This window comes from Lepidochelys kempii, chromosome 11, assembly GCF_965140265.1.
Source record: "Lepidochelys kempii isolate rLepKem1 chromosome 11, rLepKem1.hap2, whole genome shotgun sequence".
NCBI lineage: Eukaryota > Metazoa > Chordata > Testudines > Cheloniidae > Lepidochelys > Lepidochelys kempii.
In genome coordinates, this window is record NC_133266.1 from 32754438 (window position 1) to 32779656 (window position 25219).

General features: G+C 42.2%; 2 protein-coding genes across 10 annotated transcripts in view; one reads left to right on the forward strand and one right to left on the reverse strand.

Annotated features, from left to right (window-relative positions):
• BAZ2B (bromodomain adjacent to zinc finger domain 2B) overlaps window positions 1-6886 on the reverse strand; it is a 353401-nt gene extending 346515 nt beyond the window's left edge. For all 3 annotated transcript variants that reach the window (XM_073305568.1, XM_073305567.1, XM_073305566.1), the window contains exons 1-2: window positions 6679-6886; window positions 3707-3824 (exon numbers count right to left, since the gene is read on the reverse strand). The gene's annotated coding sequence lies outside the window, so the exon portion shown is untranslated. The remainder of the gene's footprint in view (window positions 1-3706; window positions 3825-6678) is intronic.
• Window positions 6887-7800: 914 nt separating this feature from the next.
• MARCHF7 (membrane associated ring-CH-type finger 7) overlaps window positions 7801-25219 on the forward strand; it is a 33748-nt gene continuing 16329 nt past the window's right edge. For 4 of the 7 annotated variants that reach the window (XM_073305592.1, XM_073305590.1, XM_073305594.1 and 1 more), the window contains exons 1-4: window positions 7801-7925; window positions 13014-13173; window positions 21939-22100; window positions 24784-24955. In XM_073305592.1, coding sequence (XP_073161693.1) covers window positions 13024-13173; window positions 21939-22100; window positions 24784-24955 — 484 coding nt within the window. In that variant the 5' untranslated portion in view covers window positions 7801-7925; window positions 13014-13023. Of the gene's footprint in view, window positions 7926-13013; window positions 13174-21938; window positions 22101-24783; window positions 24956-25219 lie in introns of those variants that run through there. The other 3 variants (XM_073305593.1, XM_073305595.1, XM_073305596.1) reach the window with 2 other exon arrangements.

Here is a 25219-nt window from a genome sequence, read left to right on the forward strand (position 1 = left end):
CTTTCTTAAAGTCTGGCACTCAAAACTGGACACAATATTCCAGCTATGGCCTCACCTTAGTATAGTGGAACAATTACCTCCCATGCCTTGGAGATGACACTCATGTTAATATACCCCAGAATGATATTAGCCTTTTTGCATCTGCATCACATTGTTGACTCATATTCAATTTGTGATTCATTATAACCCCCAGATCCTTTCTCCAGTACTACTGCATAGCCACTTACTATGCAGTACTACTGCATAGCCCTGTCTTGCCTTTGTGCATTTCATTTTCCTTTCTATATGGAGTACTTTGCATTTTATTTTGTCCATTTCAGACCAATTCCCCAATTTATCAAGGTCATTTGGGGGGGAGGGATAGCTCAGTGGTTTGAGCATTGGCCTGCTAAACCCAGCGTTGTGAGTTCAATCCCTGAGGGGGCCATTTAGGGATCTGGGGCAAAAATTGGGGATTGGTCCTGCTTTGAGCAGGGGGTTGGACTAGATGACCTCTTGAGGTCCCTTCCAACCTTGATATTCTATGATTTTAAATTCTAAAAGCGTCCTCCAAAGTGTTTGCAACCGCCTTCCCATGTGGTGTCATCCACAAATTTTATATGCATACTCTTTTATACTTGTTCACTCCATTATTCAAATAATTAATTAAAATAGAGATTAGTAGCAGACCCAGGCCTGACCCCTGTGGGACCTCCAGGAGAAACATCCTCCCAGTTTGACAATGAACCATTGATAACTACTCTAAGTATGGTTTTTCAACCAGTTGTGTATCCACCTTATAATACTTTCAGATAGACCACATTTCCCTAGTTTGCTTGGAAGAAGGTCATGTGGGACTGTGCCAAAAACCTTATTAAAATCAAGATATCACAACTACTGCTTCCCTCCATCCATTAGGCCAGTAACCCTGTCAAAGAAAGAAATAAGGTTGGTCTGGCATGATTTGTTCTTGAGAAGTAAGTGTTGGCTATTACTTACCACCCTGTTGTCCTCTAGGTGCTTATAAATGGGTTATTTAATAATTTTTTCCAGGTATCAGAGTTAGGCTGACTGGTCTATAATTTTCCAGGTCTGTTTTGTTCCCCTTTTTAAAGATCGATATTATGTTTGCTCTTCTCCAGTCATCTGGGACTCACCCACCCTTCATGAATTCTCAAAGATAACTGCTAATGATTAAGGCTACGATTATGTCCCGGAAGTCCCAGAATCTGTGACTTCCATTGACCTCTGTGACATTTTCTGCCCTGGGGCTGTAGCCAGCCCACACAGCTGCCCAGCCATGGTGGGTGGCAGGTGGGACTCCCCACAGCTGCCCAGCCGCAGCTGCAGCCAGCGGACCCTGAAACTACCAGCCTCCCAGGGCGAGGGGACCCCGCAACAGCCCAGCCCCAGGGTATGGGGACCCTGGAGCTCCCAGGCACTGCAGCAGTGAGGGATCTGGGAGCCCCAGTAGCAGTGAGTGCTGAACCCACCTACCCCTTTTGTCAGGGATATTTTCAGTGAAAGTTAGGGACAGGTCAGGGGCTGCCGTGAATTTTTGTTTATTGCCCGTGACCTGTCCATGACTTTTACTAAAAAATATCAGTGACAAAAACTTAGCCTTACTAATGATTCTGAGATTGCTTCGGTTAGTTCTTAAGTAGGCTGGGGTGTATTTCATCAGGCCCTGTCAACTTGAATTAATCTAAATTATCTAAATATTATTTTACCTGTTTTTTCCTTATTCTGGCCGGTGTTCCTTCCCCGTTGTTATTAATATTAATTGTATTAAGCATCTGGTCCCAATTAAACATTTTTGTGAAGACTGATGCAAAATGGTCTTAAATACCTCAGCCTTCTTGTTGTCATCTGTTATCTACTCCACTTCCCCACTAGACAGTTTACTTACACTTTTCTTCTTTCCCTTACTCCAAATGTATTTATAGAACTTCTTATTGCCTCTTTTGTCCCTTTTTAGGTGTAACTCATTTTTTGCCTTAGCCTTTCTGATTTTGTCCCTACATGCTTGCAGTATTCTTTTGTAGTCATCCTTACCAATTTGTCCATATGTCCACATTTTTGTAGGATTCCTTTCTGATTTTCAGGTAATTAAAGATCTCTGATGAAGTCATATTAGCCTCTTACTATTCACATTGGAATAGTTTACTATTTTGCTGTTAATATTGTCTCTTTGAAAAACTGTCAGCTCGCCTTAATTCCTCTTTCCCTTAGATATTCTTCTCCATGGACCCTACCTACCAGTTCTCTGAGTTTGTTAAAGTCTGCTCTTTTGAAGTCCATTGTCCTTATTCTGTTACTCTCACTCCTTCCTTTCCTTAGACTCATAAAATCTACCATTTCATGATCACTTTCACCCAAATTGCCTTCAACCTTCAAATTCCTAACCAATTCCTTCCTGTTAGTCAGAATCAAGTCTAAAATGGCTGTTGCCCGGTTATTTCCTCCATCTTCTGAAACAAGAAGATGTCCCCAATACATTACAAGGACGTAATGGATATTTTATGTTTTGCCAAGTTACATTTCTAACAGATGTCTGAGTAGTCAAACTCTCCCATTACTACAGGTCTTGTGTTTTGGATATTTCTGTTATTTGTTCTAGAAGTGCCTCGTTCACCGCCCCCTCCTGATTTGGTGGTCTACTGTAGAGCCCTACCATGATGTCACCCTAGAATTTTTCCTCTTTTATCTTCACTCAGAAACTTTCAGCTGGTCTGTCTCTGACCTTCTTCTGGAACTCAGAACAAGTGAATACATTCTTGATGTATAATGCAACACCTTCTCCCTTTTTTCCCTGCCTGTCCTTCCTGAACAAACTATAGCCCTCTATACTGTTTTTCAACCTTTGGTCTGTGGACCCCTAGGAGTTCACAGACTATGTCTAAGGGGTCCACAAAAGGGCGTCGTTACCATAGAACAGTGGTTTTGAACCTGTGATTTGTGGACTCCTGGGGGTCTGCAGACTATGTCTAAGATTTTTAAAGGGGTCCACACCTCCATTTGAAATGTTTTAGGGGTTCACAAATGAAAAAAAGGTTGAAAACCACTGCTCTATACCAATATTCTAGTCATGAGATTTATCTCACCATGTCTCAATGATGTCAATTAAGTAATAATTTAGGTTTTGTACTAAGACCTTCAGCTCTTCCTCTTTGTTCCCTCTACTCCTTGCATTTGTGTTTAGACATTTAAGATGTTAAGCAAATTCCGCTCCTTTGACCCTTGAAGTCTTTCAACCATGATTTGAGGACTTTCATAGCTCAGACATAGGTCAGAGGTTTATTGCAGAAGTGGGTGGGTGAGATTCTGTGCCTGCATTGTGCAGGAGGTCAGACTAGATGATCATAATGGTCCCTTCTGACCTTACTATCTATGAATAGTACTTTACCATTTCCCCTCCAACTTCCAGCACTCTGTCAAGGTCACCTTTTTTAAATCCTTACTGTGGGTTTTTGTCACCTGCCCCCTTTGAACCTAATTTAAAGTCCTCCCTCCTCACTAGTTTGGTGAGTCAGTGTCCAAAGATGCTCTTCCCCTGCCAGGTCAGGTGGATGCCGTCTCTTCTTCCTTTATGGAACAGTGCTGCTTGGTCAAGGAAGCCAAACCCCTCCTTTTGACACCATCTGCACAGCCATGTATTACTCTCCAGGATGTGAGTGTCCCGGCCTGGGCCGTTACTCTCAACTAGGAGGATGGATGAAAACAGTACCTGCATTGTTGATTCCTTCATCTTTGCTCCCGGTCAAAACTTTACAAAAGTGTAGGCAGGACATAATACTGACTGGTCTGCGCTGTCCCATTTGAACACAGAAGAACAAGTTATTTCCCTGTTAGCAGGCATACAAAATGAAGTGTCAGTTTCCTTACTGCAACATGGACAGTGAGACAAGTGTTTAGAGCTTAATAAATCAATCAACACTTAATAAAAATAGTCTCTGTGATGAATTTCCTTCCTCCTTCAAAGACTTTTAAAGAAGGCAATGGGATGGAGGTTCCCTCAACCTATCACCTAACCACCTGTAAACACACTGCTACTTTAGGCTTTTTGATTAGCATTGGAGACCATCCAGAATTTCTGGCATAATCCTTGGGGCAGATTCTAAATCAGATTCAATGTGGTGTGATGTGGTGATATTGTAATAGAACATCATTTTGTCTTTTCCTCCCTCATGCTATCTTGAGTTTTATATTGTGATGTATTGGCATGTCATGATTAAGCTAATGTGCTTGTGCTACGTAACATTGTAAGGGAGGCGTATGATCCATTGGACGAACTTCTAAAAGTTCTAAAAGTGTCTAGTAGCTGTAGACACATTTTCTCTAGTGAAATGGTAAATTCTCTGTTGGCTGTGGCACAAAGTTGCTGAGGGTGCATTCAATGGTACTATGGTCATGAGTCTGGGATGCTTCAAATTGAAGTCTCATGACTTTAATAGCGATGGTAAGACTGAGTTTCTGAGCAGCCCTTAGCTCTGTGGCAGGCCAACCAAATACTGTATGTTAACTTTTCAAAAAAGGAAAAGAATTGTGATCTACCATATTCAAAGGGGTTTTGAGTCTTGAGAAGAATTAATTATCTCTTTGTTCAAACTTGGAACGTTTTTCAGATTTTTGGTGCTGCTAAAACTTCCAAATTACGTTTAATCAATAGATTCAAAATTTTGTATGCTATGATCTCTAACTAATTTTTAAAAATAAATCACTACATTCCCCTTTTCTTCCCTCTTCCTAATCTTCACTTTTCCCTGTATGCCTGCCTCCATGTATCTTTCCTTGTTTCTTTCAATGCCCATTTCCCTCAGGGAATTTTCCTATATATTTTTCATCCTATTGGAATGTTTCATTTGATATATTTTCTCTAAAATCCTCCATTTTATTCAAGTTTTTCTTTTTTAGTTTAGCTCTTTCCGCTGTATTTGTTCTTGCATTAAGTGTTTTCTTTCTCTCTTTCTCCTTTGTGCCAACCTCTCTCCACCACTATCTTTTTCTTGCATTTCTACACCCTTAGTCCTCTCCTCTCTGTTTCTCTGAAGATGAAAGTCAGAAAACAGACCCTGTTCATAGTCCAAATGCAGGTGAAGATTGCATTTAGGAAGGTGAATGGGTACAGAGTGAAGTGATTTGACAGACCTACATCACTACCATTGCTCACCCTTTATTCTATCTGTGTGAGGGTGGAGTCCAGAGTACTGGAAGTATAGTGGTTTGGGAAAGTCCTGAGCTAGAGAGATGGCAAAGATAAAGTCTGGGGCAGAGGCAATGCTGGAGCTTGAAATAGTGGTAAAAAAGAGTGACAGAGATTAGGGCTTATGCCAATGGCACAACTGGAGGTCAAGGCATTGCTGAGGTATTACAGAGGTTGTGACTCACAAGTAGGGATGCCAACTTTCCAATTTCTTAAAACCAGACACTATACCCTCCCACCCCATTGCTCGATCGCCCCCGCTCCACCCCCTGCCAGTCGCTGTCTCCCCACTCTCTCAGGACTCACCTGTAGGGTTGCCAACTTTCTGCTCACACAAAACTGAACACCCTTACCACGCCCCTTCTCCGAGGCCCTGCCCCTCACTCACTCCATCCCCCCTCCCTCTGTTGCTTGCTCTCTTTACCCTCACTAACTCACTCATTTTCACTGGGCTCGGGCTGGGGGTTGGAGTGCAGGGGGGTGAGGACCCTGGCTGGGGGTGAGGGCTCTAGTGTGGGGTCGGGGATGAAGGATTTGGGGTGCAGGAGGGGCTCTGGGCTGTGGGGGTTCAGAGTGTGGGAGGGGCTCTGGGCTGGGGCACAGCTTGGGATGCGGGGGGGTGTGAGGGCTCTGGCTGTAGGTGCAGACTCAGGGGTGGGGCTGGGGATGAGGGGTTTGGGGTGTAGGAGAGTGCTCTGGGCTGGGACTGAGGGCTTTGAGAGCAGGAGGGAGATCAGGGCTGGGGCAGGGGGTTGGGGCCCGGGAGGGCTGAGGGTTCTGGCTGGGGATGGGGGTTCTGGGGTGAGGCTTGGGATGAAGGGTTTGGGGTGCAGGAGGGGGCTCCAGGCTAGGGCTGAGGGGTTCAGAAGGCAGGAGGGGTATCAGGGCTGGGACAGGTGATTGGGGCGAGGGAGGAGGTGCAGGCTCCGGGTGTCGCTTACCTCAAGCAGCTCCCAGAAACAACAGCATGTCCCCACTCTGGCTCCAACATGGAGACGCAGCCAGGCAGCTCTATGTGCTGCCCTCTCTGCAGGCACTGCCCCTGCAGCTCCCATTGGCCACAATTCCTGGCCAATGGGAGCTGCGGAGGGGTGCTTGGGGCCAGGGCAGCATGCGGAGCCTACCTGGCTGCCCGTAAGCCTAGGAGCTGGGGGCAGGGGGTGTCATGCTGCTGCTTGAGCGCGCGTGCAGCCACAGCAGGCAGGGAGTCTGCCTTAGCCCTGCTGTGCCACCCACCGGACTTTTAACAGCTCGGTCAGCACTTCTGACCAGAGCCGCCAGGGTCCCCCTTTCACCAGGCGTTCTGGTCAAAAACCAGGGAGTGGTCTTCTTTGGGGTGGTGATACTAAGAATGGGGGAAAGTGCAAAGCTGCCAGCTCCCTCAATATTATCCCAAGGACCATCATGATTTTATGCTTCACAGCTTCTCAGTCTGCTGATTTGACAAATCTTGTGAACTTTTGCCCTTAATCAAAATGGCTGCCATCTCCTATTACCTTATAGTTGTACTATTGTCCGAAGTGAAAGTCTCCGCCTTCGGTTAAAACGACATCCGTTTCCATGCAGCTTTGCGGAATGAAGTGAGGCTGCCTTTCGGAACGAGTGCTGCCCTCTCCTCTTGTTCGCTGCGGGACTGAAGCCAAGCTGCCTATAGGGAACACTGCCACCCTCTGGGCTCTCCGTTTAGGAATCTGGACGGTAGGGCTGGTTGAAAAACAAAACAAACGTTGTGAAATTTGGTTTTGGTCAGTTTTGAATTACAGAAATATTTGACCAGCTCTGTTGGACTGGAAGAGACTGAGGAGATGTAATGTGCTAAAGAAGCAGAGTCAAAATGAGGGGGCAGGAGTTGGTGGGAGGAAAGGGAAAATATAGGGAACAAGTACATGTGGACGAGCATGCAGAGGGAGTGTAAGTGGGGCTGGGAAGCAGATGGGGCAGGGAGAGAAACAGGAACGGGCTGGGAGGAGGGAGACGGAGGCGGGTTGAGGTAAGGGGGAATGGGGAAGGGCAGCGTGGCAACTCTCCAACCCTAGAAGCCAGAGAGTGAGAGAACTTCCCTACACTGCAGGCCATGGAGGCCCACATTTGTGTGATTTAAAGGTTGAATTTTGAACCTGAAATAATCACACCCCTCCAAGGGCTTGGGATGGCTTGTCCCTAAAGACTCGGGGCAGAGAAAGCGTGGGTTTGGTTTTAATTCCGTGAGGCTATTATAATAATGTGGTGTTTGATTCATGACTTTTGAACCCTAGGGACAGCAGCACTAAGGTGGTGCTGGGCCCCAGCACGGTGATACCGTCTTCGGTGGGGAGACAGGACGCAGAGTAAGTTTGGGACCGTCCCTTTTGAACGTTCATCACGCGTACCATGGGGTGGGAGGAAGAGGGGCATTTGGGCTCCATCTCTTGGAGCAATAACGCAGGGGGCTGGAGGGAGATCGATTGGAAACCGCCGCCCCGATTGTGGTAACGGGAGAGGAGGGGATCGGCGCTGGGGACTCTTTCCTCCTCTGCCGAGTGGCGCGGCGCTGCCAGATGCGGCGAGGGGATAGAGCCAAAAAGACGCATAGCGGACGAAACGGCCTCTCCCGCCGGTTCTCGCGAGAGCCGGAGAAGGGGTGGGGCGTCAGCGGGGCTATGACTGGCGACTCGGAGCTGTCGCCATTGTGAGTTCTGCAGGCGGAGGCGGCTGGGCCGCCCGCAGCGGGGGGTGCCTGGGACAAGAGGAGACGCGGGCTCGGGTGAGTAGGGGACAGAAGGAGGGGCTCGGTGTGTGGGGCTCCCCCTGCCTGGCCGCGGGGACATTGACGGAGGTTGAGGCCCGCAATATCCATCTTGTCTCTGGGCTGTGGCGGCGGAGCAGGCCCGGCCGGGCCGCAGAGCAGCCAGGTCTCTACCTGGCCCGGAGAGACTCAGCCTCTTTGTCGCCCGCTGTCCCGCCACCCTGCCAGGCTTGGGGTGAGGCACGAACAACCAGCCCCCCTTCCGCCACCAGCTCTGACTCTTCTACGCCCTCTGACCCCAGCTCGCCAGGTGTGGATCAGCCCTGCCAGTGCCACCCTCCGAACCGCTTCAGCCTGGGCCCCCAACACCAGGCCAGCCCCGGTCGGGCTTGCTGAGCAGCGCAGGCTCGCTCCCGGCATGATCCCTCCCCTTTCTCTCCGCTGGGCCTAGGGAGTTGCCCTGTTCCCTCTCCTGACAGGGCTGGGGGAGTAGCCGCACCTTCCTGAGTGAGTCTGTGGTGGAAACTTGACCCCGATGGACTGAGTGGTCTGGGAGGGCTCATAGAGTTAATCAAGTCTATATCTGTGCAGAAGTCCCAATTATTCCTTCTCCTCCCCGTTACCACCACTAAGACAGCAGGCGGGAAGGGGGGGTGCAGAATGGCTGTTGAAGGGGAATTGTTCATTGTCTTGTTGTGGGTCCCACCATGCCAGAACTAGTCGCTGGAGGGAACGTTAGGAAGGGTCATATCCCAAAGCAAAGGGAACATAAACCATCCGTAAGAGACGCTTCTTCCTCCCTTCTACCCCACTCCCCAAACTCCTGAGGCAGAGACCTTCCTAACAGGCAGAGAGGCAGGGATGCTGGCTGTATGCATCCCCTCCACATGAAGTATTTTGGGATCACAGTGATGGCAGAAGGGGCATATGCACACTTCTATTGTGTAGTGCTGCAGTGGCCCTTTCAGAACTGGTGTAAGTTAAGGAAGGCCTTAGTGGTCATCTGATCTGCAGAATGGGCCTCTGGCAGCTGTAAGACACAGGGAAATGCGTTTTTCCCCTCTCAGCCGGATTCTCTTCTGATTAAAAACAGCTTCTGATTTTAGCACTCCAATGATGAACCAGCACCAACCCATATCCTATTCAGTACTGCAAAGTCAAAGTGTTCAAAAGTCATTAGTAAGGTTCTCCAAAAATCCCAGTAGCTTTAGAAATATTTTTGCCTTCTGTTTTTAAATCTTTAGCGTGTGCTTGGATCATGATTTTTCTTTTTCCTAGCTATCACGGTTCCAGAAAAATTACTTGAATTTTCTATTACTTAAAATCTGAAGTGGTCCCCTCATCACATGCTTCCAAGCTAAAATTGCAGGACCCATAAGCATTGCTTCTTTCCTTCGCCCCCTGACTCCCACGTCTCCCTGTGGTGGGGCAGAAAGATTGTTCTTGAAACACCAAGCTGAAGTGTTCATTTTCTCCTTCCCTTCCTGGAGCTGATGACTGGAGAGGCTCCAAGTCAGTGCCAGCCCCTATCCTCTCCATCTCTTCTCTGTGGTGAACTGGTAGACTCTTAAGCCTGGTTGTCCTTTTGTACTATACCCAGAGGCACTGATGGATTGTGAGAAGGGTGAGACAGTGGCTTCTTGGCTTGCCAGTACTGGAGTTGAAGGAGAAAGGACGGCATCTTTTACCCCTTTGTTACACTTAAGTGTTTAGGAGGCAATGGGATTTAGAGAACCTACAGCAACTCTCATCAAACTTAATATCTCTTACCACTTTCTTATGACAGTCCTAGAGGTTACTTCTAATACTGAAAGTACCTTATTATGGTAAGGAAAACAGTTATCCATGAAAATCATCTTTTCATGTCCATTCAGTTAGGGATGTACCCCATATTTTTCAGAACTGGACATCATAAGGGCACACCACTCTGCCAATTCAGTAGTAGTTCCTTGCACCATTCATCTAGTTTCTCATTCATTTTAATATGCAATGATTTTTGGGATTGTGCTGAGAACATAGTACGTCCCTCTCAGTAAAATCTGCAGTGGCTCTTCTGCAAAACTGTCTGAACACGGTCCCAACTTCTGTGCATTTTATGAGGCTCATCCCAGTGGCTGTGGTTTGGCCTAGGAGTTTACTTGTAGTGACAAAAGTATCAAATGCTCCATGCCTTTTTGTTTGGTGTGGACTTTGAACTGATCCCGGCAACTATCAGTCTTCCTGGGGATTAAGCACTAAGCACTTCTTCCTCAGAGACCAGTCTATGGGCTTCTAAAACAAAGTTCGGGAAAGCTAACACTTAAATTTTGGTCCATATACAATTGCTAGTTTTTAGCATATAGTCTACCAAATTATTAATTGGCTGAACACTTGTCAAATTTTATTTTTTTATAAAAACTGTTTTCAGTACCACAAATCTACTTTCATAGAATATCAGGGTTGGAAGGGACCTCAGGAGGTCATCTAGTCCAACCCCCTACTCAAAGCAGGACCAATCCCCAATTTTTGCCCCAGATCCCTAAATGGCCCCCTCAAGGATTGAACTCATCAACCCTGGGTTTAGCAGGCCAATGCTCAAACCACTGAGCTATCTGTCTCTCTCCTCCGACCCCCCCATACTTTGAATGTTTTTAGTGCAACTCTCTAATCCGTAAGTGTCTAAATGGATTTTAGAACCTGCAAAAAAGTGTGCTACTTTGAATCCATGTTCAGTCATATTTCTGCCATTGTTGAGATTGGAGTTGGGTAAGGTCCCAGTGCCCCTTCCAGAGTAAAACTCTGTAATGGTTTGTCAGTTGAGGTTTCGTTTTTAATGTAATTTGTCAAGGCAATGCTGTGTATTTTGTAGGTATTGTAGCTAGTAAAATGCTTTAGGGAGTGTGTCAGCGAATAGAGGAATGTTGTCAACCAAGGAAGCCTATTTAAGCTAAGTATGTCAAAGCCAGTAATTATACAAAAAGCTGTTGAATATATTTTAGCACTGGTAAGACAACCAGTATATTTTCCCCACAGAGTTTGTGGAATAATTATGTAACATTGTAATGCAATGGTAATTTGGAATATCTAAAGTTACATTTATCATTTACTTAGATTAAGTCCCCTGGGACAGTTTTGCGGTGGTTTCTTCCTCCTCCCCAATGTAAAATTGTGCTCAGATTCCTGGTACTAACATTACTAATTTTTGTTGGGTTTAAAACAATCCTTTTAAGTCATGTGTTGGCTTTTAAGGTAGTTAAATTGTACTGGTTAATATGAAAATACTCAAGGGCTCATCATGAGGTATTTGGGAAAAGCTATACAGAAAGAATTATTAAGAATAACTCTGAATTAAAACCATGTCTATACAATGGAGTAATGCACCTATGGGATGTGATTTCTGAAGTGTATAAATATGTCACACAGTTAACTGGTTCACATAAACCCTGCTGGTATGCACTAACAGTTCCCCAGTGTGCTTTAAAATAGTACTATTTGAAACAGTACTTCATGTAAAGACAATTTAAAACAGAATAGCTATTCTAGACTAACACTCTTATTCCTGTTGTCTATGTGTAGACAAGCCCTAAAGTGCTAGAACTGGAAAATGAAATGATTCCATGTAGGAGTTTACTTTTTTCTAAGTGTCTTAAGCTACCATTCAAAATATCTAGCAAAATCTAGGGAGCCACTGATTCTGCCAAAGATTTTTGTGAAACTTTTATTGTGACAAATACAGTATAGTTTGCAGGATTTCCATGCAACTTCTTCCCTTGGTGGATGTAAAATGTTATCAAATCAGAATAAGTTTCAAGTCATGTATGCCAGGAAAAGCTTTAAAACGCAAACTGAAGCCATGTCTACACTATGGGTACTGTAGCAGCATAGTTATGTCATAGTTATGCCAGGATAATCCTGTAGTGTAGGTACAGCCTATGGCAGTGGAAGAGCTTTTTCCATCACTGTAGGAACACTATGGCTTTATCTTCATAACACTTTTGAAAACCCCCAGCCCTGACTAACAAAAGTTTAACAGACAAAAAGCTCGGGTGTTGACAGCATTATATATCCTGCGGACATAGCTATCACTGTTTGTTACAGGTGGCTTAATTATTCTGGCAGGAGAGCTCTCTCCTGCTGACAGAGCAGCTACATGGGAGACCTTGCAGCGGCGCAGCTGTGCTGCTGGAAGGTCTGTAGTGTAGACAAACCTACCTTCCCAAGTGATAGTAGCTAGTTCAATGGAAGAATGCTTCCATTGACCTAACTGCATCTACGCCAGGGGTTTTATCGGCACAGCTGCATTTCTTAGGGGTGTAGCTTCTTCATACCCCTGAATGCTGGAGCTATGTTGATGTACATTTTAAGTGTAAAACAGACCTGAGTGCCCAATGTCTGTCTGAAGCTGCAAAGGGCATGAAACAGTAGCTAAGAGGTGTGAAGTACCCAGTCATCTGAATTCAGAAGCATGCTGCTACCCTTAGGAGGGTGGTATTCTGGCAGGGCCATTATTTGGGAGAGATAGGGGGCCCTCTTGTGGATTAGTACCCTAGGCACAGATTGCTTTAATTTGACCCTGATGTGAGTGCAGGTGGTAGTACAGAATGAGGCCCCTCTATCTTCCTCTGCACACCTAAGTAGTGTGTGTGTGGCCTTGTTCCTTGTACACATTCCTGGCAAAAAGAAACTGACAAAGCTCATGCCACTTTTATGCTGCTGCTTAGAAAGCACTATAAGGATACCATCCAGAATAGAGGTAGGAAGAGAAGAACTGAAAGAGACTTGCAAAAGGAAGAGAGCTGTACCAGTGTAGTAGCAATGTACATTACTCTGAGAGTTTCTCAGCCCACTTTTTAGACCTGCAGAGAGTAGTGAAGTATTATCCTCTTTTTACAAAAGGAAAGCCAAGGTAAAACATGATCCAGTTTACTTTATGGTCATATAGCAAGTTAGTGGCAATTCTAGAATTAAACCATAGGTCTCCTGGTTCCTAGGCCTGTGCTTTAAAATCACTATACAAAGCACGTGCGCAATAAGTATTGATGACAAACTTAACATATACCCATCTGTTGTTGCATTCTATACTACCAAAAAAAAAATGGGGGGGAAGCTAACTTTTATCTCTCGTAGAACACTGAGAATGGAGTCTAAACCTTCAAGGATTCCTCGAAGGATATCGGTTCAACCCTCCAGTTCCTCCTCTTTAAGTGCCAGAACATTGTCTGGAAGCAGTTTAGCTGATGCATATCATACAAGAGAATCTTCACTGAGACTGGATTCTGGATGTCAGGTAAGTCATTTTATATTTGCTTTTAGAAGTAACATCTGTATCTGCCTCTTTTGGGCAGGATTCTTAACAAGATTAATTTCAAGGGCAATATAAGGAGGAATTTCAACATGTTTTCTCACACAAACAAGATAAATGCAAAAATTCGGCCTTGTTACTGGTAGTGCTTTGCACGGCCATGCAATGGCCTAGAGTCACTTTGTTTTACTATCTTTCCCCACTACTGTTGGTATGTAGCCTCTTAAATCAGTGGCTGAATAAGGAACATCATTAAATGAGTCCTATGCATATCCTTTGTCTATCGGGATGGTGATTATAGTATAGGATCTTGAGGGAAGTCTGTTTAAGTAAAATCGGGATCTTCTGGTCTGACAGGGAAGTGAGGACCATAAGTTTTACTTTTGCCAGAGCACAGCATTTTAGTTTTAGATAATGGTGTCATGTCTCAAGTCTAAAAAATGACAGCACAAAACATAAGCTATACCTGATCTGTTGTATTTAACTGTTTGTCTGAAGATTGTAAGGCATGAATAGGGATATAAAGGAGTGAGAAGGCCTTCAGTCTTCAAGTCATTCTGCCAGTATGCTAGCAGAACTAGAGATAAAGCATAAGGGATGCTAACTAGAACATTGTCTGAGAAGGCTGAGTTGTGTCTAGAACAGGGTGCTTCAACACAATATACTAACAGCTGAGTAATTAGCCTTTTGTCATGTTTACCTGTTTTTAGTTTACACAAGTGTATAAATAGACAATACTGTACATAAGTTGTTTCTATCTAAATACATATGAAACAAGCTGAACTTAAAATATAAATCAATATAGGTGACTTTAAATTGTATTAATATGTAGAATCTGTTTGGCCCACACAAGATTGGTGCTCTACCTTATTACACCAGAGGGACACAAACCTAAGCACACAGTCTTGAACAAGACTGTTTAGTAAACTAGAAATAAACACTTTAACGATTAACCTGTATAAGTAGATCTGGGGGGGGGAAGTCTTAGGTGCAAGATATTGACCAGTGAGTTCTTTCATGTTACACTTCAGTTAATGATTTGACACTATTCACAAAAGAGATTCTCCAAATTCCTTTTAGAAAAGAAGTCTTGCAAGTGTAAATATGTACCAAGATTTGTGTGTTAATAGTTAGTACTCTTAACTCATTCACACACAGTGCTTTACAGAGGTGGGGAAACACTTTTTTAGGTGTGGAAACTGACTTGCTTGGTGTGTAACATCAGGTATGCCAGAACAGGGAATAGATCCCAAGTCTAACTCCCAACCTGATGACCTGTATATTGGACCACACTGCCTAAGCTCAACTGGTAATCCTGTACTAGTTTTCTGTGGAAGTGCACTTTTGGGGATATGATCTGGCTTGAATAGGAGTAGTCTTTTCCCTATTATCAACAAATTTGTTACCACACTTGCTTGGCTTTACTTCTGTTTAATCCTCATTATCTTGTCAAATAGTGGTTTCAGTGATTAACTCAAATGGGGAACACATCAATGCTATCCTTTTCTAGAAAAGGAAATGTGGAGGTAGGTATACAGCTGATGTAACCTTCCTTCAGTTAGTAAAGAGAATGCTAGCTGTGACTGACAGTGTGAAAGTGTGTCATTTATCAGATGGATAAATAATGAGGCATACATCCCTGTTTTCTAAAACCAGGTGGCTAAATGGTGTGAAATTTTACACGGGGTTGCTTTTTTGATGCCCTGTTAATTTTCTGTGTAGTTGCTCTTTATGCATTTTTAAATAGGAAGTTTCTGAAATGAGGGTTTTGAATGTTTTTCCTTAAAGTCCTACTTTTCATTAACTCAGACATTACCAAACTTTATCTAGAGAGGCAGGTGGATCTGATGCAAAGAATAGAGTGGTGGTGTGTGTGTGTGGTTGGGTTTTTTTTGTTTGTGTTTTTTAAGAAACTTGATTTAGGGTCCTTTTTAGCCATTCATGTTAAACCAGAGTTTGTGCTGTACACACAAGGTTGGTTGATGGGGTTGCTGAAAGAGCCTGATGCACATAAAACCTTCTCAACTAGCAGCTACACTTTTGGGGATTTTTTTTTTCCCCCCCCTACAAGCACAGAAGGGAAAAAAGTTGCTGTGCTGATAAAGTGTGTAGTGATGAACACTTACCACTCCCACTGCTTCCAGAGAAACAGGTCCGCTTCCCTCCCAAATTAAGCACTGAAAACCTGGGAAATTAATATACAAACTTTGTGAAATAGGGTTACTGCACACACAGAATATTTGACACCCAGAAAAGCAAAGAAGTTAAAAGTTAAGCCACCTAGCAGTATATACGCTCTATTCCACTCACAAGCACACACCTAACCACTACCATATACCACACACTTAAACTGGCATCACTAGGCAGGAAGCAGAGTATCATCCCAGCCTTCTACACACAGCCCTTTACCAAACTCCTCTCTCCAAACACGGCCAACTACACCATCAAACATCCACAACTGCTGTTGATGGGGAGGAATAATTGGGTAAAAGGGCTCGTGCAGAAAGTTAAAAGGTAAGCAGAATTAGGGTTTTGGTAGGTGGTCAGTGGCATATAGTAGTTGTGGTAATGGTAAAATGTGTGCCTGTGGGTGAAACAGTAGATCTGTTGAATGGCTTAACTCTTTTCTTTTGTTATGGGTTTGGTGTGTGCGTATTGCAACCCTGACTACCAAACAACTCAGTAGGTATTTTTATACTGTAGCATTTGGAATCCCTAAGGTTTGGGTCTTTGTTGTGCTAGGCAGTGTACATGTGGTAAGAAACAGACCTCCTTTACTACAGGAGCAGTCCATAAAAAGAACATCTAGACTGTCAGTTTTTATTTAGTTTTCTCCCTTCCTCTCCTCATCCACCTCACCCAGAAATCTTCAAAATACTCATTTCAGACAATTCTGACTTTTTCCTTCAAGTGTCCACAGAAGTTACAGCCCTCCTCTACACATCTCTATTAAATTATCCTCAAAGTTTAGAGTTTGTAGTGTAATATATCTGTCCTAGCACTGCTCTTAAGATGTTTTGGTTTAAATTGAAGTGGAGGCATTGTCTTACATAGTGGAAACTATAGAAGGAGACAAAAGTGTGGTTTGTTTTGCTTCATCTTACCTTTTTGGTAATTTAGCAGCATTAAGACTCTATAAATAGAAGCTCTCTGAAGCTACTTTTAGTCAGTCTTTCTTACTCTGAAAGACGACATCATATACAAGAAGGAGCTGGAAGGATTCAGGACTTTACATTCTTAATTTGCAGTAGCTTATTTGTGACTGACGCATTTTGCAGAAACTTATATAGGCTTATATAGGAACACATCTAATTAGTATTAAATATCACAGGTAGAGGGTTAGCGTTGGAATTTTTTTTACACAAATTCCTTAAGCAAATTGCTCGCGGGAGGACGGGGGAAGCAATACTAATTTATTCAAGAAATTAAATCCTGCAGGCCATGATTTATGGTGTTTAAAAGTAGCACAGTTAGTGGAGATTAAATTCCTTAACATGTTAAACTTTCTTGGGTGTAAACAAGAGAACAGATGCTTATTCAAGGCTAGCTGGCTCATTTCCCCTGGTCACTTGGGATCTGAACCCCTAAGCAACAACACTTGGCTCTTTGCTCCTTGAGTAACTGGGTCACATAAGTCTGAATCTGCTCCAACATTCAAACTAAGAAAGCATGCCTTTTAGCATAGGCTCAAGCTCCAGAATCCAGAAGTCAGATGTTCAGTCACTGCTGACAGTCCATCCAGGAGCATTGTGTTACATAAGCCGTTTCTTGGATTTAATTTTCTGAGTACTAGATCATTCAAGTTATCATGTATTGCTCAGTAGGTATATAGTCATGGATCTTGCCTACATTCCTGTGTCTCGAATACATGACTTTCCAGGCCTATTGGATGCAGAGGATGGCTTAGGCAGAGGTTAGAACATTTTCAACATGTTCACTCATAGTAAGGTTAGAACTCCTGAGTTCTGCTGCTAGCTATACCAATTCATTACATAGCAATGGATAAATCACTTAAGTCTAACTTCCTCTTAAAATAGGGATGATGCATACTTCTCTACATGTAGAACCATTTTATTAGTATTCATATGGCGCTGTAAAAATGTTAATGTTTCTGACTGTCTAATTTGTTTAGAAATAAAGTCTTAGCAATGACCTATTCCATTTTGCCCTTTCCCTGGTTAAATTGGAATATCACTCCTCATAACACTCTAAGGTCTGGAATCTAGTTGCAAAATCTGCATTGTAAGAATTTCACACCGAGTGTCAATGAAACTTATCACAGACTTCATGTGTTGGTACTTAGATATAGAGCCAAACTATCTCTGAGAACAATTTGTCTCTTCTCATGTGCTCTCAGCTGTCTTAAGAAATTTTAGGAGCAGATTCCAGTGTTGCTACAGGTACAGATTTCAAGTGACCAGGCAAACTGAGCCAGCTCATCCTGAATAAGTAATAAATATACACACATAAGAATAGAACTGACAGGTTTTTGTCACTTCAAGATTGAGTCTGAAACCTGACAAACAAAATATCACTAAGAGCTGCTGCAGTTGCATAATAATTACCTTCAAAATGGGGTGCAGTGTGTTGTGTGTTTTTTGTTCTTGTTTATAAACAAGTAGATACCAGGTAATGATATGGAAGAAAAATACACCCACATACAAAATCTTCTCAAAACTAAAGAGCATTCATAATTGAAAAGCTTACCTCCTAATAGGAAAACTAACTTTCAAAGGCAGAACAAATCAGAAATGAAAAAATTGGTACAGTGTAAATTTTAATGGGCATAGCCAATAACTTAAGACCATCCATCTAGGTACTATAGTTTTCCCAAGATTTCAAATGGATTTTATGCTTGGAACTAAATCAGACGTTAACCGCCTATAGGCGTGACATGGTTAACAGGCTAAAAGTCAAGCCAAACAAAGATGCATTTGTATCCTCCAACCATCTGAGGAAGAGTAGAAATAATTTGACAGTAGTAAATGCTGTCTTTGTGTCACGTAAGTGTCACAGAGTCACCGGGCCAATGCTCTGGAACTACTCCATATGAAGCCAGTCAGGACTCTGGTGTAGCATGCCTCCTCTCTCTGAGCATATTGTCACCAGGGCAAGAAGCTTACACAGCTTCAACCTTCCTGGGTTGGACCTTGGAGCATTCAGCATCCGCTTCCTCTCTGTGCGCTTCCTGCAGCAAGTCTGTCTGGGTGGGGCTCTTGGGAAAGCCAGAGGGCCCTGCACCTCAACTCCTGCAGTCAGCAGTGACTCTCAGCCAGTAAGTAGAACAGAAGGGTTTATTAGTTGACAGGAACACAGAGTAGAACAGAACTTGCTAACACAGAAATTGTTGACTTTCAGCCAAGTCCATGGGGAGTCCTGGGCCAGATGGCCTGGACTCCCCCTCTTTCAGTCCCCCCCAAGCAGACTACCAAGCTACCAGTGATCGGACCTGCGACACCCTGTTGCTACTCCTCTTTGTCCTGCTTCCTGGGCAACCCGATTTCCACCACTGAAATACTGTCACAGTACATAGGGAAATGGAGGTACGCACAGTAGTCGAATAGGACAGTAAGACACTCATGCAACATAAGGTGAATAAAACTCCACGTCGTCGCAGTAAGTGTCAGTTTTACATGGTTTAGAGTTCTAAAAGTAAGAGCATTATAAATGCAAGCTTTTTTGGTTTTCTATTCTATAAACCTTCCAAAAGTTTTGTGAAACTTGCTAGCAAAAATCTTAAATTATCACCTTCCTTTCCTACAAATAAGATTTAATTAAACTGGGAGTTTCTGGGAGCTGCTCTTTTTTGACAAGGACACTCTGATTTTTGTGCTGCTTTTTAGGGCCTACTAAAACCTCACTTTCTTTGGTTAGTTATTCTAAAAAACCACCACCTTTTTATGTAGTGTTTCTGCTTTACTCACTCACCATTCAGTTTGTTTTGGACTGCATAGTATGTGTGAAACTCTAGGGTGGGACTGTTTGTTCAGCACCATAAAATAAGTGCTGTGTGTCATTTACACCAGCAGTATATAAACTTAAGTGGGAACATAAGAGAAACTGCAACTTCTGGTTTTGGTAATGTAACAATTTCTGATTTTTTTTAAAAAAACTAAAATTCCAGTATCTCTCCTACTATACTGAGCAAAAACCCTTTAATGGGAGTTCTTAAAATTTAGGAAAAAATAAACTAAGACTTTAAAGAACCCTTAAATACACACTCCAATCTTGAAAAACATTTTCTAAGATTTAGCCATGAGATTGTGCTTAAACAGTTGTAAAGGGGTATTCTGCTTTCTTTTGCAAAATTGTAAACACATCCAGTCTCTACCTTTGGACAGAGATCAAGCATGGAAAATTTCAGTCCCAAATGTAGTATTGCTACCCTCCAGTGCTGAAAAAGTCACAAGTTGGATCTCAAAGTGGCTTAAAAATTATGAGATTTAAAAACCAGAACTTTCCCATTACGTTCTGGTTTCTGAGCCATTCTGGTTCACTGGGGTCATATTTTCAAGAGTTTGTATGAAGCACGGGGACTAGAAATCTTTTAAAATGAAAGCCAAAATTCTCAGGTTTTTAGTGGCTGGAGAATAAAGAAAAATATTGCAAGCCTCTACAATGCTGCAAGTGACACACCTCAGTGGAAGTTATGAACACATGTAACTGATTGCTTTTACAAAACAAAAGCACAGCTATATCTTAAAGTTGGATAATGCCTGAATTTCCTAGTGATGAGAACAGTTTAAGATTTAAAAAACTTAAATTTCAAAATTAAAGTGTTTTAGAAACAGTGATTCCAGAAGCTTATCGCAAAAGGAGTATCTAAAATATTTAATAATATTATTATTATAATATTATAATAGCCATTGTGGGAACCAATTTAGTCAAAGTGGATCTTAAAGAAAAGCTAATAAACCTTGTTTATTCCCATATGTAATACATTAATTATAGATAACTTTTAGAAGGAGTAACTTAATAAAGACATAGACATGGAATTTAACTCCGTAGCATGAAGTTAACTTTCATACTGTGCCTCACTTGAAAAAAACAGCTGTCTTTCCATATAAATAGAATTTCAGTTGTCATTAGAAATGCCATTTGATTTTACTCCTACTGAATTTATTGGAAGTTGCCTCTTAAGTAATGCTGATATGGAACCTCAAGAATGTCAACAATGTTAAAACTTTCTCTGTACTAGTTGATCAGAGCACCTAGAGATATAAAGATTTTGTAATTTTTGTATTTTGTAATTTTCTCCAGAAGTGTGATGTTCCAATCCTATTACTGTTAACTTCCCTATTTGTCTAGAATATGAACTGCAGCCTTTGGATGTGTTGGGAGAATGGAAATACAAAAGTCAAATTAGTTGCAGCTACTGCCATACACTAAACTTTTCCAGCAATTCGAAGAACATTTTGTACAGAAGTTAGTCAGCCAGCAGTATTTTGCAAAGCTCCCATACAGAACTGTCTTTAATATGCATGCCAAAATAGCTATTTATAATTTCAGTGCTGTTGCACAATGTCTGAGTCAGCTACATAGATACCCAACTACTAAACAATTTTTTCTTAAAGTAACACCCTCAACCCCCCCACCAGTGATTGCTATGTTTTGTTTCCATATGGCCCTGTGCTTTGTAGGCCTTCTCTGGTAGGGCTGCATGTAATTACGCTAGAAGTTGTGTAGCAGACCTACAAAGTGAAACTTCCCTAATGTACTCCCTGAGCAAGGGGATGGAGAGTCAGGATCCTATCCTTTACGCGTCTGTATAATATATTTTTTGGGAACATATCAGAGGAGTAAGGAGAAGAGAGGCAGCAGAATAGGAAAATGGTTGTGGCCTGTAAAGAAACAAGAACACTTAAGAACAAAGTGAATTTTACGAAGATGTTATGTGAAACGTTCTTACAGTAACAGCATTGGTTTACTTTGCTAATAAGCCACATTACCAATTTAGTTGACAAACTGCCCTCCCTCGTTTCATCTGTTTTGTTAGGACAGGATTTCTTTTCATCAGAGTGCTGCTCTAGAGGATGGCAAAAATGTAATTCTTCATCATGTTCAGTGTTAAGGTGAACCAAACAAATGTAGTTTTGCCCTCTACTACTGCTTTGGTGTAGAAAGATGGTCTGTGTCCTAAGGGGTGGGGGAGGGGAGGGGTGTGTGTTTTTTTACGAACAATTTTTTTTTACATTTCTGCCTCATTTCTGTAGAATCGGAGTAGTGGTATCACACCACAGGAAACCTGAACTTAAAAGTTCCTCTTTCCAACCCTCAAATAATAGGAGGGGATATAGAGACTTCAGCTTCCGTAAACTGACAGAGTTCTACAGTTTGGGTTACAGCTGCATGTGTGACAACTATTCAGATCTTCCAGCAAAAGGATTGGGTCCTTGCTTCTCTCCTCTCAGTATAAAAATCCATTAACAGCTTAATGTCAGGGAGGAATCTGAGGCAGCAGAAAAGAGAGAAGCTAATTCTCTACCTCTTCCCCCTCCCGTCCCCTCCCCTCCCCCCCCCCAAAAAAAACCCACTAAGAAAACAAAACAGCCCACAAATCTTTGCTTAGATCTAAGAATTGATATCACCCATATCTTAAGTCCAAAACACTTGAAGATAGAGTGCCTGCTTTAATTTTGAAATTTCCTGACTCTTGGTGCCACCATCTTAATAGGTATTCAGTCTTCAGAGCATGACTAAAAACGCCACCTTGATTTAAAATTACATGTAATATGCATGTTGTTCTCTAGGAATCCAATCTGTTGCATAGTTCCAGTAGAGACTGGGGAATTAGAGAAAGAGGAGAAGCTCATGAAACTCCTTGGAAGCTTTCTAGTTCCTCTCCAACTCGCTACTCGGGGACACTTGATCGTCCATGGTCTGGAAGATTTTTGGGAAGCAGAAGCAGATTGGTGAGACTTGCTAATATATAAAATATATGGGGAACAGAGGTTTTACTTACAAATCTTCCAGGTCGAAAAACCTGCTAGTAGGAATCCCCTGCTATGTTGCTTAAAATAAGTTTGATAGACTCAGTCAAGTTAACAGTGAGGGGGAGGAAGGGAAAGAAGGGGACCGAAGTTGTTAACAGACATTTATACAGCAATTATAAAGAATTCCTTGAATTAGATTTATTTTAGATTAGTTTACAAATAGTTAAGGCTACGATTTTGTCATGGTTATTTTATGTAAAAGTCCCAGAAAGGTTAGGGGCAATAAACACAAATTCACGAAAGCAGTGACCTGTCTGTGATGTTTGCTGCTGCAGCTCCATGGTTTCTCCTGTCCTCCCCACATGTGAGACTGTCCTCTGTCATTGGAACCTGGAGGAGGCTGTTGCCTGTCGCAGGACCCCACAGGGGGACCGGGAGAAGGCTGTTGCCCTGTTGCTGGGGCCCTGCTGGCTGCCAGCTCTAGTCCCACGGCCCCAGGGGCTGAAGCAAAAAATGTCAGAGGTCTCTGGAAGGCACGGTTTCTGTGACATAAATATTGCCTTACAAATAGTTAAATATAAATTTGAAGGGGACATAGCTCTGCAAATCCTCCATTTTAAAATTTAAAGCAGTTGTATGCATAATGGGGGAAAGACGGCGGTGATTACTTGACTCTTAAATGCATATTGTGGCCCCACCCATGCCCAAACTAACACTATGGCACTCCCATGGCTCCACGCCTTCTAGGAGTGAGGCAATAGTTTTAAGAGTTAAGATGAATAAGGGGAACTCTTGTTTTAGGTTGCTTGCTGGTTCAGACAGGCATCTGTTACACCCTGATCATGTTTTCAAGTTACTTTGACCCTCATGGTTGCATAATTTTAAAATGGAAGCTGAAATTTTAATATTTTGTGACTCCAGGAACTGGGGCCTAAAATGTCTGCCTTCATCTGGGTCTGGTCCCCACACAGAATTGAAGCTTGCTATTTATGACATTTTATGCACAATACTGAAGTCAACAAATGTTTAAAAAAAATTAGTAGTAAGACAGAACACTGGGCAAGCCATGGAAAGGTCTGTGACCTCTTAATATAGGGAGATATTTGGAAACTTTGCCAAGAGAGAACATACAGTCTAAACAGGTTTCTTACACCAACTTAAAAGTTGAAGGTAGGCAGAGTGTGGGTGAGAAAACAAATGGTGTGGGGCTGCCAACCTTCAGGGGAAGTCCTGGTGTGCATGTAGTTGAAGTACAAGCTGTGCCTCTGCTTCTCAAAGGCCTGTCCCGGTAGGTAGTAGGCACTGCAGGCTTTTCAAACAGGTATGTTTTTGGGGTTCTCTCTCCCCATAAATTTATTTTTTTCCCCTAAAGTGGCTTTTGAGCTGCAATGCAAAGGGATGTTGCACCATACAGTACTTTCTGAAATTGTTGCTTTTAGGTTAGCTTCATTGCTCAATGTGTGTGATTGCTAAACAGGGTTACGAGTCTTGTTTTGTACTTTGGTTTGGGAAGCTAGTTTCTATATTATTTTTTTTTTTTTTTTAAATGGCAGGGAGGACAAATGTCTAGTACAGCTCCCAGTCATAAAAAGTAAAAGCAGCTGCTTTGCATAAACCCTACATAAAAAATTAAGCTTTTCCTTAACTCTCTTCAAATAAATTTTGAATTGTGATTTATAGGAAGGATCTGCAGTAATAGGACAGGAAGGTGAAGTATCAAGGCAAGCTGTAACTGACTGGTGCATGAAGTTATTTTTTTGTTCTGGTTACACAAATCTTAGTAAAACTATACATGTATGCCTCATTTCCTCTAATAATAATATTATTAGCCCTAATAATTTTATAATTCTGCCTCCTAACTTGTATTAGCAACTAGCAGTCAATTGTGGTCTACTGCTGATCGTATAACTTGCAGTTCAGTGTTGACTATAAGAAGTTATAACATACATTTTATCCAGTCTTCAGAAGCAAGAGATTTAATAGCTAGCCAAACCTATAACTTTAGGTTGCTAAAACAGATGATAGAATAATTTGGGGGAAAATATATATCAAGAACATTGAATAAAATGAGCATTAAAAGATGGAATTGAGCAGTTAAAGCTATTTGTGAACTGTAAAGGCTATTATAATCTTTACTGTCTCTTCAAAAATGTAGACAATATGGAAAAAAATCAGTGCTGTGACACCTTCATGTATTCAAACATGGCTTAGTGACAGTGTTCTGCATATCTGAGGGAAATGCTTTTCAGTGTTACAAAACAGTGTAATGGGGAAGAGAGTTCCTTAAGAAAAACTGATTAAACCCTGGGGTTGGAAGGAGAGGTTGGGGGGTGGAGGGGAAAGGAGAAGCTAATCAAGGCTACTGGCATAAGTCCTAAAATACAGCTAAAGGACTATTTTTACTAAATCCTTTTAACTGTTTAACCAAGTCATGCTTACTGTGAGGTAACTTAGCAGCTTTTCTATAGCACGCCTGTGGATCTTTTCCACATTGTTTTTATAAGCAAATTAGGTAATGCAAATTGTCTTGCTGACTTTACCAAGCTGGTTCTAGCCATATATAGGTAGGTAGTTGAAAAGCTTGTTTTTTTTTTTACAGGTAAAAAGTTTTAGTGAAATTACTTTCCATAACTTCTTTTTTTATATATATATAAACACTCAGTCTACATCCTCCTCCTCTCCTCTTTCATCTACTTGGTATGGTGAATCTGAGAGAAGTCAGGGAGCATACTCAAGACTACATAACCAGCAGCGGGATAGTGATTCAAAGAGACCTAAGCTTTCCTATGCATCTACCTCTTCTGTGAGAAGTAATGGCTTAAATGCAGTTTCAGGTAAGAGATGTCTTTATTACTAGTGCTAAATAAGATGTATAAAATGTAGTTCTGAACAGCAAGCTTTTACCAAGTTGTTGTAAATATCTGCTGATAAATACTGAGGCTTTAAATACTTAGATATTCAAAATAAACTTTAAACAGCAGAAACAAACTGTTTTCACAATTTTGGTATCCTTATCAGTGTCTAGGAAAATATTAACTTAGTGTTTTGAAGAGACCACTTTATTAAAATCACTTTTTTTAGTAGAAAACATTCCTATT